Source organism: Scyliorhinus canicula, chromosome 25 (assembly GCF_902713615.1).
Source record: "Scyliorhinus canicula chromosome 25, sScyCan1.1, whole genome shotgun sequence".
NCBI lineage: Eukaryota > Metazoa > Chordata > Chondrichthyes > Carcharhiniformes > Scyliorhinidae > Scyliorhinus > Scyliorhinus canicula.
Genome location: NC_052170.1, coordinates 25,116,633 through 25,133,336, shown reverse-complemented (window position 1 = coordinate 25,133,336; position 16,704 = coordinate 25,116,633). Strand labels below are relative to the sequence as shown.

At 58.8% G+C, this 16,704-nt stretch overlaps 1 protein-coding gene across 1 annotated transcript in view; it reads right to left on the bottom strand.

Annotated features, from left to right (window-relative positions):
• The window catches only part of LOC119957022 (serine/threonine-protein kinase N2-like), a 130,773-nt gene that overhangs the window by 96,038 nt on the left and 18,031 nt on the right, over positions 1–16,704 (bottom strand). The window contains exon 4 of the mRNA XM_038784605.1: positions 15,485–15,630. Coding sequence (XP_038640533.1) covers positions 15,485–15,630 — 146 coding nt within the window. The remainder of the gene's footprint in view (positions 1–15,484; positions 15,631–16,704) is intronic.

Genomic DNA, 16,704 nt, shown 5'->3' with positions numbered 1-16,704 from the left:
AACCCGACCCAGAGAGGCCCCGCCCAGCAACCCGACCCAGAGAGGCCCCGCCCAGCAACCCGACCCAGAGAGGCCCCGCCCAGCAACCCGACCCAGAGAGGCCCCGCCCAGCGTCCGACCTGGAGAGGCCCCGCCCAGTGACCCAACCCAGAGAGGCCCCGCCCAGCGACCCGGAGAGGCCCCGCCCAGCGACCCAACCCGGAGAGGCCCCGCCCAGCGACCCGGAGAGGCCCCGCCCAGCGACCCGGAGGCCCCGCCCAGCGCCCCGACCCAGAGAGGCCCCGCCCAGCTACCCGACCCAGAGAGGCCCCGCCCAGCGCCCCGACCCAGAGAGACCCCGCCCAGCTACCCAACCGGCGGAGAGGCCCGCCCAGCGGACACCAACCCGGAGAGGCCAGCCACAGCGAACCCGGACCCGGAGGGGCCCCGCCCAGCGACCTGAACCCGGAGAGGAGGGCCCCGCCCAGCGACCTGACCCGGAGAGGCACCCGCACAGCGGACCCGGAGAGGGCCCCGTTGTCCAGCGGACCCGACCCGGAGAGGCCCCGCCCAGCTGCCCGACCCAGAGGCCCCGCCCAGAGAACCCGGAGCGGCCACGCCCATGTGACCCGGCGGAGGCCCTGCCAGCGAACGTCCGACCTCAAGAGAGGCTCCGCCCAGCGACACCCAACCCAGAGAGGACCCGCCCAGCGACCCGACCCAGAAGCAGCCCAAGCCTCAGCGCACCGACCTTAGAGGAGGCCCCGCCCAGCTACCCGACCCAGAGAGACCCCGCCCAGCGCCCCGGCCCGGAGAGGCCCCGCCCAGCGCCCCGACCCAGAGAGGCCCCGCCCAGCGCCCGACCCAGAGAGGCCCCGCCCAGCTACCCGACCCAGAGAGACCCCGCCCAGCGACCCAACCCGGAGAGGCCCCGCCCAGCGCCCCGACCCAGAGAGGCCCCGCCCAGCGCCCCGACCCAGAGAGGCCCCGCCCAGCGCCCCGGCCCGGAGAGACCCCGCCCAGCGGCCCGACCCGGAGAGACCCCGCCCAGCGCCCCGACCCAGAGAGACCCCGCCCAGCTACCCGACCCGGAGAGTCCCCGCCCAGCTACCCGACCCAGAGGCCCCGCCCAGCGACCCAACCAGGAGAGGCCCAACCCAGCGCCCCGACCCAGAGAGGCCCCGCCCAGCGGCCCGACCCGAAGAGACCCCGCCCAGCGCCCCGGCCCGGAGAGGCCCCACCCAGCTACCCGACCCAGAGAGGCCCCGCCCAGCGACCCGGAGAGGCTCCGCCCAGCGACCCGGAGAGGCCCCGCCCAGCGACCCGAAACGGAGAGCCCCGCCCAGCACCCCGACCCAGAGAGGCCCCGCCCAGCTACCCGACCCAGAGAGGCCCCACCCAGCGCCCCGACCCAGAGAGGCCCCGCCCAGCGGCCCGACCCGAAGAGACCCCGCCCAGCAACCCGACCCAGAGAGGCCCCGCCCAGCGCCCCGACCCAGACAGGCCCCGCCCAACGACCCGGAGAGACCCCGCCCAGCTACCCGACCTGGAGAGGCCCCGCCCAGCGACCCGGAGAGGCCCCGCCCAGCGACCCGACCCAGAGATACTCCGCCCAGCTACCCGGCCCAGAGAGACCCCGCCCAGTGACCCGACCCAGAGAGGCCCCGCCCAGCTACCTGGCCCAGAGAGGCCCCGCCCAGCTACCTGGCCCAGAGAGGCCCCGCCCAGCGACCCGACCCAGAGAGGCCCCGCCCAGCTACCTGGCCCAGAGAGACCACGCCCAGCGCCCGGACCCGGAGAGGCCCCGCCCAGTGACCCGACCCAGAGAGGCCCCGCCCAGCGACCAGACCCAGAGGCCCCGCCCAGTGACCCGACCCAGAGAGGCCCCGCCCAGCGACCCGACCCAGAGAGGCCCCGCCCAGCGCCCCAACCCAGAGAGGCCCCGCCCAGCGCCCCAACCCAGAGAGGCCCCGCCCAGTGACCCAACCCAGAGAGGCCCCGCCCAGCGACCCGGAGAGGCCCCGCCCAGTGACCCAACCCGGAGAGGCCCCGCCCAGCGACCCGGAGAGGCCCCGCCCAGTGACCCGGAGGCCCCGCCCAGCGCCCCGACCCAGAGGGGCCCCGCCCAGCTACCCGACCCAGAGAGGCCCCGCCCAGCGCCCCGACCCAGAGAGACCCCGCCCAGCTACCCGTCCCAGAGAAGCCCCGCTCAGCTACCCGACCCGGAGAGTCCCCGCCCAGCTACCCGACCCAGAAAGGCCCCGCCCAGCTACCCGACCCAGAGAGGCCCCGCCCAGCGACCCAGATAGGCCCCGCCCAGTGACCCAGAGAGACCCCGCCCAGCGACCCAACCCGGAGAGGCCCCGCCCAGCTACCCGACCCAGAGAGACCCCGCCCAGCAACCCGACCCAGAGAGGCCCCGCCCAGCGCCCCGACCCGGAGAGACCCTGCCCAGCAACCCGACCCAGAGAGGCCCCGCCCAGCGCCCCGACCCGGAGAGACCCCGCCCAGCTACCCGACCTGGAGAGGCCCCGCCCAGCGACCCGGAGAGGCCCCGCCCAGCGACCCGACCCAGAGAGACTCCGCCCAGCTACCCGGCCCAGAGAGGCCCCGCCCAGCGCCCCGACCCGGAGAGGCCCAGCGACCCGACCCGGAGAGGCCCCGCCCAGTGACCCGGAGAGGCCCCGCCCAGCGACCCGACCCAGAGAGGCCCCGCCCAGCTACCTGGCCCAGAGAGACCCCGCCCAGCGCCCCGACCCGGAGAGGCCCCGCCCAGCGACCCGACCCAGAGAGGCCCCGCCCAGCTACCTGGCCCAGAGAGGCCCCGCCCAGCGACCCGACCCAGAAAGGCCCCGCCCAGCTACCCGACCCAGAGAGGCCCCGCCCAGCAACCCGACCCAGAGAGGCCCCGCCCAGCAACCCGACCCAGAGAGGCCCTGCCCAGCTACCCGACCCAGAGAGACCCCGCCCAGCAACCCGACCCAGAGAGGCCCCGCCCAGCAACCCGACCCAGAGAGGCCCCGCCCAGCAACCCGACCCAGAGAGGCCCCGCCCAGCAACCCGACCCAGAGAGGCCCCGCCCAGCAACCCGACCCAGAGAGGCCCCGCCCAGCGTCCGACCTGGAGAGGCCCCGCCCAGTGACCCAACCCAGAGAGGCCCCGCCCAGCGACCCGGAGAGGCCCCGCCCAGTGACCCAACCCGGAGAGGCCCCGCCCAGCGACCCGGAGAGGCCCCGCCCAGCGACCCGGAGGCCCCGCCCAGCGCCCCGACCCAGAGAGGCCCCGCCCAGCTACCCGACCCAGAGAGGCCCCGCCCAGCGCCCCGACCCAGAGAGACCCCGCCCAGCTACCCGTCCCAGAGAAGCCCCGCTCAGCTACCCGACCCGGAGAGTCCCCGCCCAGCTACCCGACCCAGAAAGGCCCCGCCCAGCTACCCGACCCAGAAAGGCCCCGCCCAGCTACCCGACCCAGAGAGACCCCGCCCAGCGACCCAACCCGGAGAGTCCCCGCCCAGCGACCCGACCCAGATAGGCCCCGCCCAGCGACCCAGACAGGCCCCGCCCAGTGACCCAGAGACCCCGCCCAGCGACCCAACCCGGAGAGGCCCCGCCCAGCGCCCCGACCCGGAGAGACCCTGCCCAGCAACCCGACCCAGAGAGGCCCCGCCCAGCGCCCCGACCCGGAGAGACCCTGCCCAGCAACCCGACCCAGAGAGGCCCCGCCCAGCGCCCCGACCCGGAGAGACCCCGCCCAGCTACCCGACCTGGAGAGGCCCCGCCCAGCGACCCGGAGAGGCCCCGCCCAGCGACCCGACCCAGAGAGACTCCGCCCAGCTACCCGGCCCAGAGAGGCCCCGCCCAGCGCCCCGACCCGGAGAGGCCCAGCGACCCGACCCGGAGAGGCCCCGCCCAGTGACCCGGAGAGGCCCCGCCCAGCGACCCGACCCAGAGAGGCCCCGCCCAGCTACCTGGCCCAGAGAGACCCCGCCCAGCGCCCCGACCCGGAGAGGCCCCGCCCAGCGACCCGACCCAGAGAGGCCCCGCCCAGCTACCTGGCCCAGAGAGGCCCCGCCCAGCGACCCGGAGAGGCCCCGCCCAGCGACCCGACCCAGAGGCCCCGCCCAGCGACCCGTCCCGGAGAGGCCCCGCCCAGCGACCCGACCCAGAAAGGCCCCGCCCAGCTACCCGACCCAGAGAGGCCCCGCCCAGCAACCCGACCCAGAGAGGCCCCGCCCAGCAACCCGACCCAGAGAGGCCCCACCCAGCTACCCGACCCAGAGAGGCCCCGCCCAGCAACCCGACCCAGAGAGGCCCCGCCCAGCAACCCGACCCAGAGAGGCCCCGCCCAGCAACCCGACCCGAGAGGCCCCGCCCAGCAACCCGACCCAGAGAGGCCCCGCCCAGCAACCCGACCCAGAGAGGCCCCGCCCAGCGTCCGACCCAGAGAGGCCCCGCCCAGCGACCCGGAGAGGCCCCGCCCAGCAACCCGACCCGGAGAGGCCCCGCCCAGTGACCCGACCCGGTGAGGCCCCGCCCAGTGACCCGGGGTCCACTCCTGGTCCACTCACATCGACGCTGCCACCAAGGAAGCAAAACAGCGCCAATACTTCCTCAGGAAACTAAGGAAATTTGGCATATCCACATTAACCCTTACCAACTTTTACAGATGCTCCTATCTGGCATCCTATCGGGCTGCATCACAGCCTGGGTATGGCAACTGCTCGGCCCAGGACCGCAAGAAACTTCAGAGAGTTGTGAACGCAGCCCAGTCCATCACACGAACCTGCCTCCCATCCATTGATTCCATCTACACCTCCCGTTGCCGGGGGAAAGCGGGCAGCATAATCAAAGACCCCTCCCACCCGGCTTACTCACTCTTCCAACTTCTTCCATCGGGCAGGAGATACAAAAGAGCTTCTTCCCGCTGTTACCAGACTCCTAAACCCTCTTGTGGACTGATCCGATCTCTTCACACACCTTCTCTATGTTCCATACACTTTGTATGTTCACCCACTGCTTGTCTATGTATTTACATTGTGTATTTATGTTTTCTTTTCATGTGAGGAACGATCTGTCTGGACTGTACACAGAACAATACTTTTCACTGAACCTCGTTACATATGACAATAAACAAATCCAATCCACTTTAGCGAGATACAAAAATGCAAAACTTTGTGTATGAAGACTTTTTGAACTTAGAAACCTGGAAAATAGGAGGAGGCCATTTGGCCCTTCGACCCCGCTCCACCATTCATGGGGGGGGGGGGGCTACGGGTTTGTTATGGGGGTTTGTTCTCATGGTTTTATGCTTATTTCTTTTTCTTGTTAATTTATTGTTTTGTATTGGAGGGGAGGGGTTACTGTTTTTCTCTGTTGTGATAAAATTTGTTGTTGAAAACTTGAATAAAAATTATTCCAAAATAAAAAAAAGGACAAAGCCGCAAGCGACAGTCTGATGGCAAGCTAAGGCCCAAAACCAAATTGTAAAGAAATGCCTATAAACATGTGCCTCGGCCATATTGGGGAATGTAAAATATGTATGCCGGCTAAAGGGGGCGGCCACAGTTATTATTATGAAGATGCTTACCTGTAAATATACATGTTAATTTTTGCGTTTTTTTTCTAATAATTTGTTGGATATAAAATATGAAAACTCAATAAAAAACATTTCCAAAAAAAATTATGGCCGCGGCTGATCACCCAACTCAATAGCCTAATCCCGCTTTCCCCCATATCCTTTGATCCACTTCGGCATGAGAGCGATATCTAACTGCTTCTTGAAAACATCCAATATTTTGCCTCAACTACTTCCTGTGATAATGAATTCCACTCTCTGGGTGAAGATATTTCTCCTCATCTCTGTCCGAAATGGCCGATGCCGCTGGACTAGGATGTGCTGAGGGTTTTGGCCAAGGATAGTATCATGACCAGTATGGGCTTGGAGGGCTGAAGGGCCTGTTCCTGTGCTATGTTATAGAATTTATAGAATTTACAGTGCAGAAGGAGGCTATTCGGCCCATCGAGTCTGCACCGGCTCTTGGAAAGAGCACCCTACCCAAGGTCAACATCTCCACCCTATCCCATAACCCAGTAACCCCACCCAACACTAAGGGCAATTTTGGACACTAAGGTCAATTTATCATGGCCAATCCACCTAACCTGCACATCTTTGGACTGTGGGAGGAAACCGGAGCACCCGGAGGAAAACCACGCACACACGGGGAGGGTGTGCAGACTCCGCACAGACAGTGACCCAAGCCGGAATCGAACCTGGGACCCTGGAGCTGTGAAGCCATTGTGCTGTCCACAATGCTACCGTGCTGCCCTATGTTGGTCTTTGTATCCTCAGACTGTGACCCCTGGTTCACCCCCACCATCGGGAACAACCTTCCTGCATCTACCCTGTCCAGTCCTGTTAGAATTTTATAGGTTTCGATGAGATCCCCCCTCATTCTTCTGAACTCCAGCGAATACAATCCTAACCGACTCAATCTCTCCTCACACGTCCGTCCTGCCAGCCCAGGAGACAGCCTGGTAAACCTTCGCTGCTCTCCCTCTGTCGCAAGAACATCCTTCCTCAGATAAAGAGATCAAAACTGCTACAATATTCCAGGAGGGTCCCACCAAGGCCGTGTACAATTGCAGCAACACATCCCTGCTTCTATACTGGAAACCTCTCGCAATGAAGGCCAACATACCATTAGGCTTCTTTACCGCCTGCTGCTTATCTTCAGCGACTGGTGCACAAGGACACCCAGGTCCCGCTGTACATTCCTTTTCTCTCCGGAATAATTTGTCCCTGATTTTAAGGTTACGTTCCCTTGTCAGGACTTCCCCACCAATGGAAAAGGTTTCTGTCCATCTAACTTAGCAACTCAGGTGATTTATCATCAAGTCCGGTCAACAAAAATCTAACTTTGTCCGCGGGTGGAAGGCTGCCATTTTCAAAATGTTAAATTCTCAAATGCTTGTTTGTAATGACCTGTCACTGGCGAGGTGGTAATAATCCTAAAGCAATTCCCTGTAAAAAGATTACAACGCATTTGGTCACTGCTCCTATAGATAATCCCACGTAGAGATCTTTTATAGTACCAAGCGATCGACATCAGATAAGATGATCGCCGGAGGTGAAAACAGGTGGCTGATTGTAGGCCAACTTTATATCTCGGAGGACTTCCGGTTGCGGCAATGCAGAGCTAAGCTGTACGTTCGGCAGCTCCCGCGATTATCGGACTTTTGGGCTTTTTTTAAGGGCCCGTAACGGCGCTGGACGGACTTTTCCTGGTGTGGGAAGGCAACGGCAACACTTGCCTGCCGGTGGATGGACTGGACCAGGAGCCGGGCGATAAAAAAAATCAACACTGGAGCAGAGAAAGGTGCGAGGGAGGAAGAACAAGATGGCGGCGGGCGGGAAACGGGCAGCGTGGACGCAGTGGGCGCAGGAGCAGCTCCACCACTGCTTTAAAGAGCTTAAGGATGAGCTGCTGGAACCGTTAAACGCCTCATTTGACAAGCTCCTGTGACCCAGACAGCTTAGGGGGTGGAGATCCGCGAGATCCGGCAAAAGGCCTCGGAGAACGAGGATGAAATCCTAGGCCTGGCGGTGAAGGTGGAGGCGCACGAGGCGCTTCACAAGAAATGGCAGGCGAGGCTGGAGGAAATGGAGAACCGCTCGCGGCGGGAGAATCTGCGGATCCTGGGCCTCCCGGAGGGGCTGGAGGGATCGGACCTGGGGGCCTATGTGGTCACCATGCTGAACTCGCTAATGGGAGCGGGGTCCTTCCTAGGGCCCTTGGAGTTGGAGGGGGCCCACCCGGTGCTGGTGAGGAAGCCCAAGCCCAACGAGCCACCAAGGGCGGTACTGGTGAGGTTTCACCGGTTTGTCGAGCGAGAATGTGTGCTCAGGTGGGCCAAGAAGGAGCAGAGCAGCAGGTGGGAGAATGCGGAGATCCGTATTTACTCGGACTGGAGCACGGAGGTGGCGAGGAAAAGGGCCGGTTATAACCGGTCGAAAGCAGTGTTGCACAGGAGAGGGGTGATGTTTGGCCTGTTACAGCCGGCACTCCTTTGGGTCACTTATAAAGACCGTCATTATTACTTTGACTCCCCGGAGGAGGCCTGGGCCTTAGTTCAGGCCGAAAAGCTGGACTCAGACTGAGGGTTGGGGAAGGTCGGGGATTGTTGTAGAGTGTTTTGGGTTTTTTCTTCCTTGTTCCTTTGTTTCTTGGGGAGTTTGTGGGATTATCGGCCCGGCGGTGAGGCTCGGGAAGGGTTGAAGGTCGGTGAAGGTGGACGGGGCCTCGGGGGAGGGTAGGGTGGCCTGGGTCGGGGAGTTGGGGCCTAGAAAAGGAGCTGCGCCAGAGGAGGCGGGGTCGGCCAGGTGGGTGGCGCGGGCTTTTTTCCCACGCTAGGGGCTGAGGGGCAGGGCTAAATGTGGTCAATGTGTACGTCCCGAACTGGGACGATGCAGGCTTCATGCAGCGTATGTTGGGCCGGATTCCTGACCTTGAGATAGGGGGTTTAATAATGGGAGGGGATTTTAATACAGTGCTGGACTCGACCGCTCTAGGTCCAGGGCGGGTAAGAGGCCGGCGGCGGCCAAAGTGCCAAGGGGGTTCATGGACCAGATGTGAGGGGTGCATCCTTGGAGATTCATGAGGCCGGGGCGAGGGAATTCTCGTTCTTCTCCCATGTTCACAAGCTTACTCTCGGATTGACTTTTTTGTTTTGAGCAGGGTGTTATTTCCAAGGGTGGAAGGTGTGGAATACTCGGCAATAGCCATTTCAGATCACGCTCCGCATTGGCTGGACCTGGAGTTGGGGGAGGGGAGGGACCAACGTCCAATGTGGCGGTTAGAGGTGGGGCTGCTGTCGGACGAGGAGGTGTGCGGGAGGGTCCGGAGGTGTATAGAGGGGTACCTAGAACTTAACGATAACGGGGAGGTGCAGGTGGGGGTGGTCTGGGAGGTGCTGAAGGCTGTGGTTAGGGGGAGCTGATCTCCATCAGGGCGCATAGGGAGAGGAGGGAGAAGAGTGAGAGGCAGAGGCTGTTGGAAGAAATGGTGAGGGTGGACAGGAGATATGCGGAAGTCCCGGAGGAAGGGCTGCTGAGGAAGCGTCATAGTCTCCAAGCGGAGTTCGATCTATTGACCACTAGGAAGGCAGAGGCGCAGTGGAGGAGGGCGCAAGGGGCGGTATACGAATATGGGGAAAAGGCGAGTGGGATGCTGGCGCACCAGCTCCGGAAGCGGGAGGCGGCGAGGGAGATAGGGGGAGTTAGGGATGGAGGAGGGAGTCTGGTACGAAGCGCGAGGGGCATCAACCTTTTATGAGGAACTATACCGGTCAGCGCCCCCAGTGGAGGACGGAGGGATGGATCGCTTTCTAGGCAAGCTGAGGTTTCCGAGAGCGGAGGAGGAGCAGGTGAGGGGGGTTCTGACCTGCTGGGACCGATGCTAGTAAGGACCTTTAATGAGGCAAGGGACAATGTCTAGGGCGCTGATCTCACTAATCCTGAAGCAGGATAAGGATCCCCTTCAGTGTGGGTCATATAGACCGATTTTGCTCCTTGACGCGAAGCTGCTAGCAAAGATATTGGCCAGGAGGGTGGAGGACGTGGTGCCGCAGGTCATACACGAGGATCAAACGGGTTTTGTGAAGGGGAGGCAGTTGAATGTTAACGCACGGAGGCTTCTGAATGTCATAATAATGCCGGCAACTGCAAGGGGCAGTATACAAATATGAGGAAAAGGCGAGTCGGATGCTGGCGCACCAGCTCCGGAAGCGGGAGGCGGCTAGGGGGAGGCGGCTAGGGGGAGGCGGCTAGGGGGAGGCGGCTAGGGGGAGGCGGCGAGGGGGAGGCGGCGAGGGGGAGGCGGCTAGGGGGAGGCGGCTAGGGGGAGGCGGCTAGGGGGAGGCGGCTAGGGGGAGGCGGCTAGGGGGAGGCGGCTAGGGGGAGGCGGCTCGGGGGAGGCGGCTCGGGGGAGGCGGCTCGGGAGAGGCGGCTAGGGGAGGCGGCTAGGGGGAGGCGGCTAGGGGGAGGCGGCTAGGGGGAGGCGGCTCGGGGGAGGCGGCTCGGGGGAGGCGGCTCGGGAGAGGCGGCTAGGGGAGGCGGCTAGGGGGAGGCGGCTAGGGGGAGGCGGCTAGGGGAGGCGGCTAGGGGGAGGCGGCTAGGGGGAGGCGGCTAGGGGGAGGCGGCTAGGGGGAGGCGGCTAGGGGGAGGCGGCTAGGGGGAGGCAGAGATAGTGGCGGCGATGGATGCGGAGAAGGCCTTTGATAGGGTGGAATGGGGATACATTTGGGAGGTGTTGAAAAGGTTCAGGTTTGGAGAGGGATTCATTAAGTGGGTGAGGCTGCTGTATGATGCCCCAATGGCGAGTGTGGTTACGAATGGGAGGAGGTCGGAGAATTTTCGACTGTACCGGGGGACGAGGCAGGGGTGCCCCCTGTCTCCCCTGCTGTTTGCGCTGGCGATCGAGCCCCTGGTCATGGGGCCGAGGGAGTCGAGGAACTGGAGGGGGATAGTGTGGGGGGGATGCCGGAGGTGATGAGGATTCTGGGGAGTTCGGGGACTTCTCCGGGTATAAGCTCAACGTGGGGAAGAGTGAGCTGTTCATAGTACATCCGGGGGACCAGGAGAGAGGGATTGGGGAGCTCCCGCTGAAAAGGGCAGAGAGGAGTTTCAGGTACCTGGGGGTCCAGGTAGTCAGGAGCTGGGGGGCCCTGCACAGGCTCAACTTTACGAAGCTGGTGGAGCAGATGGAGTTTAGGAGGTGGGATGTGCTGCCACTCTCCCTAGCGGGCAGGGTCTAGTCTGTGAAGATGACGGTCCTCCCAAGGTTTTTATTCTTCTTCCAGTGCCTTCCTATCATGATTCCTAAGGCTTTTTTCAGGAAGGTCAGTAGGAGTATCACGGGGTTTGTGTGGGCGCAGAAGACCCCGAGGGTGAGGAGGGTGTTCCTGGAGCGGGGTATGGAAGTGGGGGGGTTGGCGCTGCCCAACCTATGTAGGTACTACTGGGTTGCCAACGTGGCGATGATACGTAGGTGGGTGATGGAGGGGGAGGGGGCGGCATGGAAGAGGTTGGAGGCAGCATCCTGTGTGGGCACGAGCCTGGAGGCGCTGGTGACGGCGCCGTTGCCGCTCCCCCCAACAAGATATACCATGAGTCCAGTGGTGGCGGCTACCCTCAAAATTTGGGGGGAAGTGGAGGAGACATGGGGGGAGGTGAAGGTTTCAGTCTGGTCCCCGATATGGGGGAACCATCGGTTTGTACCAGGGAGGATGGACGGAGGGTTTCTGAGCTGGCACGGCAGGTATTAGGCGGATGGGGGATCTCTTTCCCGATGGGAAGTTTGCGACCCGAGAGGAGTTGGAGGGAAGGCTGGGCCTTCCCCCAGGGAACACCTTCAGATACATGCAGGTAAGGGCGTTTGTCAGGCGGCAGGTGGCGGAGTTTCCACTGTTGCCGCCAAGGGGGGGTTCAGGACAGGGTGCTCTCGGGGACGTGGGTTGGTGAGGGGAGGATTTCGGCAATCTACCAAGTGATGCAGGAGGGGGAGGAGGCCTCGGTGGAAGAGCTGAAAGATAAGTAGGAGGAGGAACTGGAAGAGGAGATTGATGAAGGGACGTGGGCGGATGCCCTGGAGAGGGTGAATTCCTCCTCCTGCGCGAGGCTTAGTTTAATTCAATTAAAGGTGCTGCATAGAGCGCACATGACTGGGACTAGGCTGAGCCGGTTCTTTGGGGGAGAGGACAGGTGTGTCAGGTGTTCTGGGGGCCCAGCAAACCACATCCACATGTTCTGGGCGTGCCCTGCGCTGGAGGGCTTCTGGAGAGGCGTCGCGGAGACGCTGTCAAGGATGGTTGGTTCCAGGGTGGAGCCGGGCTGGGGGCTCGCAATTTTTGGGGTAGCATCGGAGCCGGAAGTGCAGGAAGCGAAAGAGGCCGGTATTCTGGCCTTTGCGTCCCTGGTAGCCCGGCGCAGGATCCTGTTACAGTGGAAGGATGCGAGGCCCCCGGGAGTGGAATCCTGGATTATCAAACTGGAGAGGGTCAAGTTTGCCCTGAGGGAGACGGTGCAAGGGTTCTTCCGGCGGTGGCAACCGTTCCTAGACTTTCTGGCGGAGCATTAGTTACAGCAGCATCCCGGGGAGTGAGGGGGGGGGGATGGGTGGGTTTGTTGTTTCCGTTATTGGGTATGTGTGTTTGTTCTCATGTTAATTATTTTTGTTAATTTATTGCTTTTGTATTTGGGAGGGGGGGGGGGGTGGTTACTGTTATCTCTCTTTTTTTTCTTTTGTTGTTGGTTAAAACTTGTTGAAAATTTGACTAAAAATTATTTTTTTAAAAACTTTATATCTCTGAACTTGCAAATTAGTCTCAATTTATTCTGCAGCCAAGAGTCCTTGTCCATAATTAATGGCGGATTAAAAGTGTAAAAATGGTCAGCAGGCCACATGGATATTCATGAAAACTGAACTCAAAATGGCCGCCGAGTACATCCAGGCCTTGCACAAGATGGCCACTGGAAATCCCAGAAGGATTTCAACTCGGAAGTGGGTCCATGTCAATCCTGGAGATGAGGTTCAGTGGCAAACCCTTAGGCAGATCATCAAACAAGAGTCAAGGGCAGCAGCCTGAGAGTGGGAGCGAGGAGGACGCTGCATTCCTGTCAGAATCACTTGCTGTGTCCTTTGTGGGTTACCGGACTGGACAACGAACCCACTTTGGAACCGGACTACGGACTGCAGGAGATCCTGCCTTAATAACTTGAGCCCTTTGTCTATTGACACAACCACGAGCTTGGCTACACTCCTTCACCTGTCATATCATAGAATTTACAGTGCAGAAGGAGGCTATTCGGCCCATCGAGTCTGCACCGGCTCTTGGAAAGAGCACCCTACCCAAGGTCAACATCTCCACCCTATCCCATAACCCAGTAACCCCACCCAAAATTAAGGGCAATTTTGGACACTAAGGGCAATTTATCATGGCCAATCCACCTAACCTGCACATCTTTGGACTGTGGGAGGAAACCGGAGCACCCGGAGGAAACCCACGCACACACGGGGAGGATGTGCAAACGCCGCACACACAGTGACCCAAGTAGGAATCGAACCTGGGACCTTGGAGCTGTGAAGCCATTGTGCTATCCACAATGCTACCGTGCTGCCCCTGTGTTAATCAATGAAGTGTTTATTGAGTTGATTTTTACATTGCCTCGAAGCCCCACCTACACCACCGCCCGGCCACCTTGCAACATCACAGCTGCAATTGAGAGGCGTCCAAATTCAGCGTCGTACTTCCTCTATTCAGACAGCTGAAACTGGCATCACTGGGTCACCATTGCTACAATTTGCTCTCAAGTTCAACAGCTTCCTGAAAGTACCACATCCTCAGCAAGCACATTTCCGGTACCTGGCAGGCTTGATGGAGAAGGCAGGGACAGCATTAAAACAAAAGTAGCCTGAGGGACATTATAGTTAGAGAGAGGAGAATGAGAGGAAATATTGTCAGAGCTATCAGTTAGAAGGCAGAGAGTGGGGATAAAGGGGTGTTTTTCAGGATGGCAGCCGGTGACTAGTGGTGTGCCTCAGGGGTTGGTGCTGGGACCACAACTTTACACAATATACATTAATGATCTGGAAGAAGAAACTGAAGGCACTGTTGCTGAGTTTGCAGATGATACAGAGATCTGTAGAGGCACAGGTTGTGTTGAGGAGGCAGGGGGTCTGCAGAAGGATTCGGACAGGCTGGGAGAGTGGGCAAAGAAGGGCAGATGGAATACAATGTGGAAAAGTGTGAGGTTATGAAATTTGGTAGAAAGAATAGAGGCATAGACTATTTTCTAAATGGGGAATGATTTCGGAAATCTGAAGCACAAAGGGACTTAGGTGTTCAAGGTTTTCTTAAGGTTAATGTGCAGGTTCAGTCAGTTAGGAAGGCAAATGCAATGTTAGCGTTCATGTCCAGACGGCGAGAATACAAGAGCATCTTCTCTACTGAGTAGTACTACACTCCGTATACTTCACCCAATGTCTATGTATTTACATTGCATATTTATCATTTGTCCTATGTTTTTCACGTGTGGAACGATCTGCCTGGACTGTACGCAGAACAATACTTTTCACTGTACCTCGGTGCATGTGACAGTAAACCCAAATCCAAACGCAGACCATGAAAGTACAAAACAAGCAAGAGCTTTATTGGAAAGGTGTTTTCTCACAGGCTGCTAGAATAAACTGACTGTCAGCCATCCTAAAAGGCCAATGATGTCATCAGTACGTCACGTGATCGAACTCTTAAAGTGACCTTGTTCTAGCTGGGAACAAACGTGAATACACAACAGTGCGCTATTAAAAATAGATGGATGGAGAGACCGCAACTGTGCCATAACCCCAATATCATCAGGCTTGGCAGCTCAGGAAACTTCTTAGCTCCATATAAAACAGTATATTCACGCTTTTTTTATATTGATAGTTGCTATTAAAAATCGTCCCATTGTAATAGTGGGACACATGCAAACCTTCAGAAGACCTTGGTTCAAATTCCCATCAAACCAGTGAGTCCTTTACTCCCTGGCCTTGAACACCCACTAATGGGCAATACAGTCGTTCACATTTCTCAGAGTGCTCCCGTTACGTCCACCGCTCTCTATGATCCCCTCTTCTGCTCGATTATTAGCTGATCACGAGCAGCCTTCATTTTCCTCAGCTCAGTCCAGCTCTGTACTGTTAAGGTGTTAAGGAGTGTTCAGGTGCCTTTAACTTGTACAAATATTTCCACTGATTCAGCCAGTCAACCACCTTGCCTTTTTCTTACCCCAATCCTTTCTTTTGATGTCAGACGTATACTTACCTTCCCCAGTACGCGCCGAGGGTTCATAGAACATAGAACATAGAACGATACAGCGCAGTACAGGCCCTTCGGCCCTCGATGTTGCACCGACATGGAAAAAAACTAAAGGCCATCTAACCTACACTATGCCCTTATCATCCATATGCTTATCCAATAAACTTTTAAATGCCCTCAATGTTGGCGAGTTCACTACTGTTGCAGGTAGGGCATTCCACGGCCTCACCACTCTTTGCGTAAAAAACCCACCTCTGACCTCTGTCCTATATCTATTACCCCTCAATTTAAGGCTATGTCCCCTCGTGCTGTCCACCCTATCTAACCCTCTGATCATTTTGTATGCCTCTATTAAGTCACCTCTTAACCTTCTTCTCTCTAACGAAAACAACCTCAAGTCCATCAGCCTTTCCTCATAAGATTTTCCCTCCATACCAGGTTCAAAGGTAAACAGAAGGGAATATCGGACAACCTATTAAATTAGCCACACTAAACGGACAAATAAAGCTATAATTTCATGGACAGGTTCTGATGAAATTTAAGTTCAAATTGAAGTTGACAACATGAGCGCCAAAGGTGGAGCTGTTGCCTAGCAACGGCCCAACCATCAGCAAGCGGGGCGGTTGATTCCAGGGAACATTCTGATTGCTTACCTCAGACAGCGCTTTCTTATCGTGAAGCTTCCCTGACCCCAGCAGGCGGAGAACGTTTTTCGCCCCCTCCGACACGGCATGTTCCACTCGAAAGTGATGCCGCAACTCCTCGATTCTCAGCTCGAGGAGGCTGAGTTCTGGTTTAGCTTTAAAATGAAGGGAAAAAAAGGTCCCGTGTTAACGCGTGCAAACTTCTTGGAAGTAGATTTAGTCCATCTTCAGGTAGGAGCGGTGCTCCTCCTCTTTGTGTCCATGGGCTGTAGAAGGCAGCTCACCACCAGCTTCTCAAGGGCAATTAGGGATGGACACTAAATGCTGGCTATCCCAACAAAGCCATGAATGTATTAAAAATGCCACAAACCACCTGTCATCCACACTGGCTCCCAGAGAGGCAATGCTTCAAAATCTCTCTATCACCTTGCCCCCTCTTCCCGAGTTCTGTAATCTCCTCCAACCTCACACTCTTGTGATCTTTGCGCTCCTCCAATCCCAGCTCCCTGAGCCTCCCCGATTTCTTTCTTTTTTAATCCCTACAGTACAGAAAGAGGCCTTTCGGCCCATCGAGTATGCACCGACCCTTTGAAAGACCACCCTACCTAGGCCCAACCTCCCCATCCTGTAACCTCACCCTAAGGGGCAGTTTATCATGGCCAATCCACCTAACCCGCACATCTTTGGACTGTAGGAGGAACCCGGAGCACCCGGAGGAAACCCACGCACACACGGGGAGACCGTGCAGACTCCACACAAATAGTCAGCCGAGGTTGGAATTGAACCCGGGTCCCTGGTGCTGAGGCAGCCGTACTAACCACTGTGCCGTCCCAAGCTGTTCCGCCATGGAGAGGGGGGCCTGCCTCCAACAGTCAAGGCCCCCTCTCGACACTCTGTTAAACATACATCTCTGATCAAGCATTGGGTCATCTGCCTTGGCGAGCTCCCTGTGAGGCTCAGTGTCAAATGTTGCTTTGTAATGCAGTTGCAAAGTGCCTTTGGGGGTGGGGGCCTTGTATTAAGTTAAGGTGCCATATAAATGCAAGGCGCTGTTGTTGACACTGCTAAATCAACAATCAGGAATCGTCCGATGTAAACTGCATGATTCGAGATACTCTCATTAATGTCAGTACACACATCATCAGACGCTGCTCCACGTCCACCCAACACTGGCAATCATTAAGTAAATGGACAAGACTCAACATCTGAGGGGCAGGTCATGTCTCAAA